The following is a 3,136-nucleotide window of genomic DNA, read 5'->3' as shown; positions in this document are numbered from 1 at the left end:
ATTACCAGATATCCCCCGGTGAGTATTGTTGGCCTTGTTGGCTGTTTTTTTGGGACCACTCTTTGCTTGCGGCCTAGTCCATGTCATTAAAGAAGGAGGAAGTTCATACACAGATAGCACAATTTCTAATACAATTCTCATTACGGAAATCGAATGATACACCCCATATGTATATATAGACTCAGCTTTTTATCCGGAAGTAATAGAGTTATTTCCTTCTTCCTTCTTCCCATACCCTGCAAAGGTTGCCTTGTGACGCTGCCAGCATTGCAATGTATGCAAAAGACACTCCCCTCAATCGAGATGGCTTTGGACTGCAAGGTACGAATACTCAGCTTCGCCAGTCTAATGGCTGCCCAGACCAGTCTTCCAGATCTGTCAAGCAAACCAATCATCCCAATGAATTCGAGAACTCAGAATTGCCTGTCGCAGCCCGGTTTATGCACCCTGGAGAAATATCGAACAAGACTAACGTGCTATGTGGTCCCCTGTTGAACTACCGATCGATGCAAGGTAATACCTGGGAGGGAAGCATTCTCATTGTGACAAGAAGTGAAAGAAAATCTCCGACCGAAACACCAATCTTGACCCTTGATCGACTTGATTCTGGTGATGTCGATGAGGGTCTTTGCTCGACGGCGTTACCTCACCTTCGCACCAAAGGACGCTTACTGTACTCAGACTTGGGTCACAGCTTCTGGAGGTTTGATATACGTCTTACAATGGAATCATTTACCACTATGTGGCAGTATACCGTTGACAACGTGTATTTCCTCAACCGGACTAGCGGATTAGCTCACTCGTTTGCCGTCCCCTCAAGAGACGAATCCATGCGCATCATGTTCTACTCGTGCAATGGTTGGTGTGATGGTGCGGAAAACCGGGAGTGGAATCATCTCTCACTGTGGAAGGATGTGCTCAGACAACACAGTCACCGGGCATTCCATGTCATGTAAGATCCATCTTGAATTGAAAGCCTTATAGCAACCGGAAGTATGCTTACTGCCCGAGTTTCAGGATCGGCGGAGGCGACCAGATCTATAGCGACGGAATTTATACTTCGCAAGACCCCTCTCCGTTGTTGAACCCTATTACCTGCCTGAGCTAATGCCTGATTCTTAGGGGTCCTCTGCTGGACTGGACCAAGACTGAGAACCTACAAGAGCGACTTAGGTATGAATGCACAGAGCAACTCGAACTTGCCTGTAGCACTTGGTATTTAGAAAATTATATCAACTGGTATTCATTATCTATCAGGGCATACACCGCGTCACCGCTGAAAAAATATCTACCATATCTAGGTACAGCAAGGAGCCATTTGCCTCTGCTCTGTCTCAAATACCTTCGCTAAATATGTGGGACGACCATGATGTACGTTATCTCGCGGTGTATATCTTTGTTTAACCCTGTCGTTCATTCCTTCTTTAGATTATCGATGGATTTGGCTCATATGCGAAGGAGACGATGGAATGCTCGGTATGTGTGCCACGTTATTTTCTTGATATTTTTAAACTCACCTCAAAAACTAGGTTTTCCGGATGATTGGTGCCCTCGCTCATAAGTTCTACATGATTTTCCAGCATCATCTTCCCCCAAGCAAGTCCCATCATGACGGTCAGGAGGAGTCCACAACAATCCCATTGCCCGAGTTACAATATGTTCTTGGCTCTAAGCTAGGGGTAGGTCTTTGCTACAGGGGCTCATACCCCAGCACGTAATAACCGAATATTCAAACTAACGCAGTCAAATAGCCATATATTAAAGCTCCATCTCATAATATTGTGACTAGGTTAGGAGCTCGGATAGCCTTTTTGGGGATCGATGCTCGCACGGAGGTAAGAGAAACCGCTACGAAGCAATCATGGTGACTAAAATCAAATTACTCATCGCATCGGATTGTAGAGAACTCGTGAGCAAACAAACTATCGTGATACTTACGACGCTGTATTCGCCAGAGTACATGCAGATTTAGCCGTGGCGAAGGGCTCCGGCCGCCCGATGAAGCACTTGGTGATACTTCTGGGCATACCCATCGCTTATCCGGTATGGAATTTGTTGTACTTCATGACCAATTACATGCTCTGACTTGCCTTTCTCAGCCTCTGACCTGGGTCGAGGGTGCTATTGAAGGATCACTTGGTAGGATGTTCCAGAGGGTGAGTAGGACCTTTGGCGTTGGTAAGCCCTCTCTACTCTGCCACACCTGGAGCAATGTATTCTCTGACGGCTTGGGCATCAGGTGAAAACTCCATAAACCACTTTGATGACGCCATTGAACTGCTGGACGACCTCAACGACCACTATACATCCAAAGCCCATCAACAGGAAAGATGTTATCTAGTTCAACAGATCCAAGCAGTATGCGCCGCACACTCTGTGCGAGCCACCATTCTTAGTGGTGATGTCCATCTGGCTGCCGTAGGAAGATTCTTCACGAAACAAAGGGGTGCTACTCTACCGGTGGAAGAAGATTTTCGCTTCATGAACAATATCATATCGTCGGCTATTGTCAACCAACCGCCTCCCCCAGTTGTGGCCAACGTGATTACGCAAAGCGACAAATCCCGAAACTTAGATACCTACACCGAAGAGATTCTGTTTAAGCTTTTCAGGGCAAACCCGAGCGATTGTCGCAAAGACCCAGAAGGTACCTCTGTGGCTATGCCTCGTCGGAACTATACTGTGATTACGGAGAACTCTCCCAATAATGCTGGGCGCAATGAAGGGATCGATAAAATCTCCTTTGGACAATTTTTCGCTAGACGCGGCCACCGACCTCTTCATTTCGGAGAAGCCAACGCAGGCCCCCAACATCATGCTGCGTCGGATCAGCACGGGAAGGGAAACGACGGCAGTCTTGACATTTGTATCCATGTGGAGGCAGATCATCAAAGTCATCGAGGKCAAACTGTCGCTTATGGCTTCAGCATCCCGGCCCTTCAATATACTGGTCCTGTGATTGCAGAACCGACATGGCCCGAGTCGTCGACCGACATCATTGAATAGCTGTTGCCAGGCCGTGGGAGGTCGACTTTAGTATTAGGTTGAAGACTTTCGGGGTTAGGGTTAGGGTTAGGGTTAGGGTTAGGGTTAGGGTTAGGGTTAGGGTTAGGGTTAGGGTTAGGGTTAGGGTTAG

The 3,136-nt window shown here is 47.4% G+C and overlaps 1 protein-coding gene across 1 annotated transcript; it reads left to right on the top strand.

The window, feature by feature from the left end:
- Positions 1–272: 272 nt before the first annotated feature.
- BHQ10_009159 (uncharacterized protein) lies at positions 273–3,006 on the top strand (the record flags this gene model as incomplete). The annotated part of the gene is made up of 9 exons (XM_040882044.1): positions 273–952; positions 1,123–1,173; positions 1,302–1,371; positions 1,429–1,476; positions 1,530–1,679; positions 1,752–1,835; positions 1,903–2,043; positions 2,100–2,178; positions 2,240–3,006. 9 exons carry the CDS (start codon positions 273–275, stop codon positions 3,004–3,006), a joined length of 2,070 nt encoding a protein of 689 aa, XP_040737661.1.
- Positions 3,007–3,136: the final 130 nt, after the last annotated feature.

Source organism: Talaromyces amestolkiae (genome assembly GCF_001896365.1).
Source record: "Talaromyces amestolkiae strain CIB chromosome Unknown scaffold23.1, whole genome shotgun sequence".
Classification (NCBI taxonomy): domain Eukaryota; kingdom Fungi; phylum Ascomycota; class Eurotiomycetes; order Eurotiales; family Trichocomaceae; genus Talaromyces; species Talaromyces amestolkiae.
Note: the sequence above shows the minus strand (reverse complement) of the source record. Positions and strands in the feature narration are given on the sequence as shown.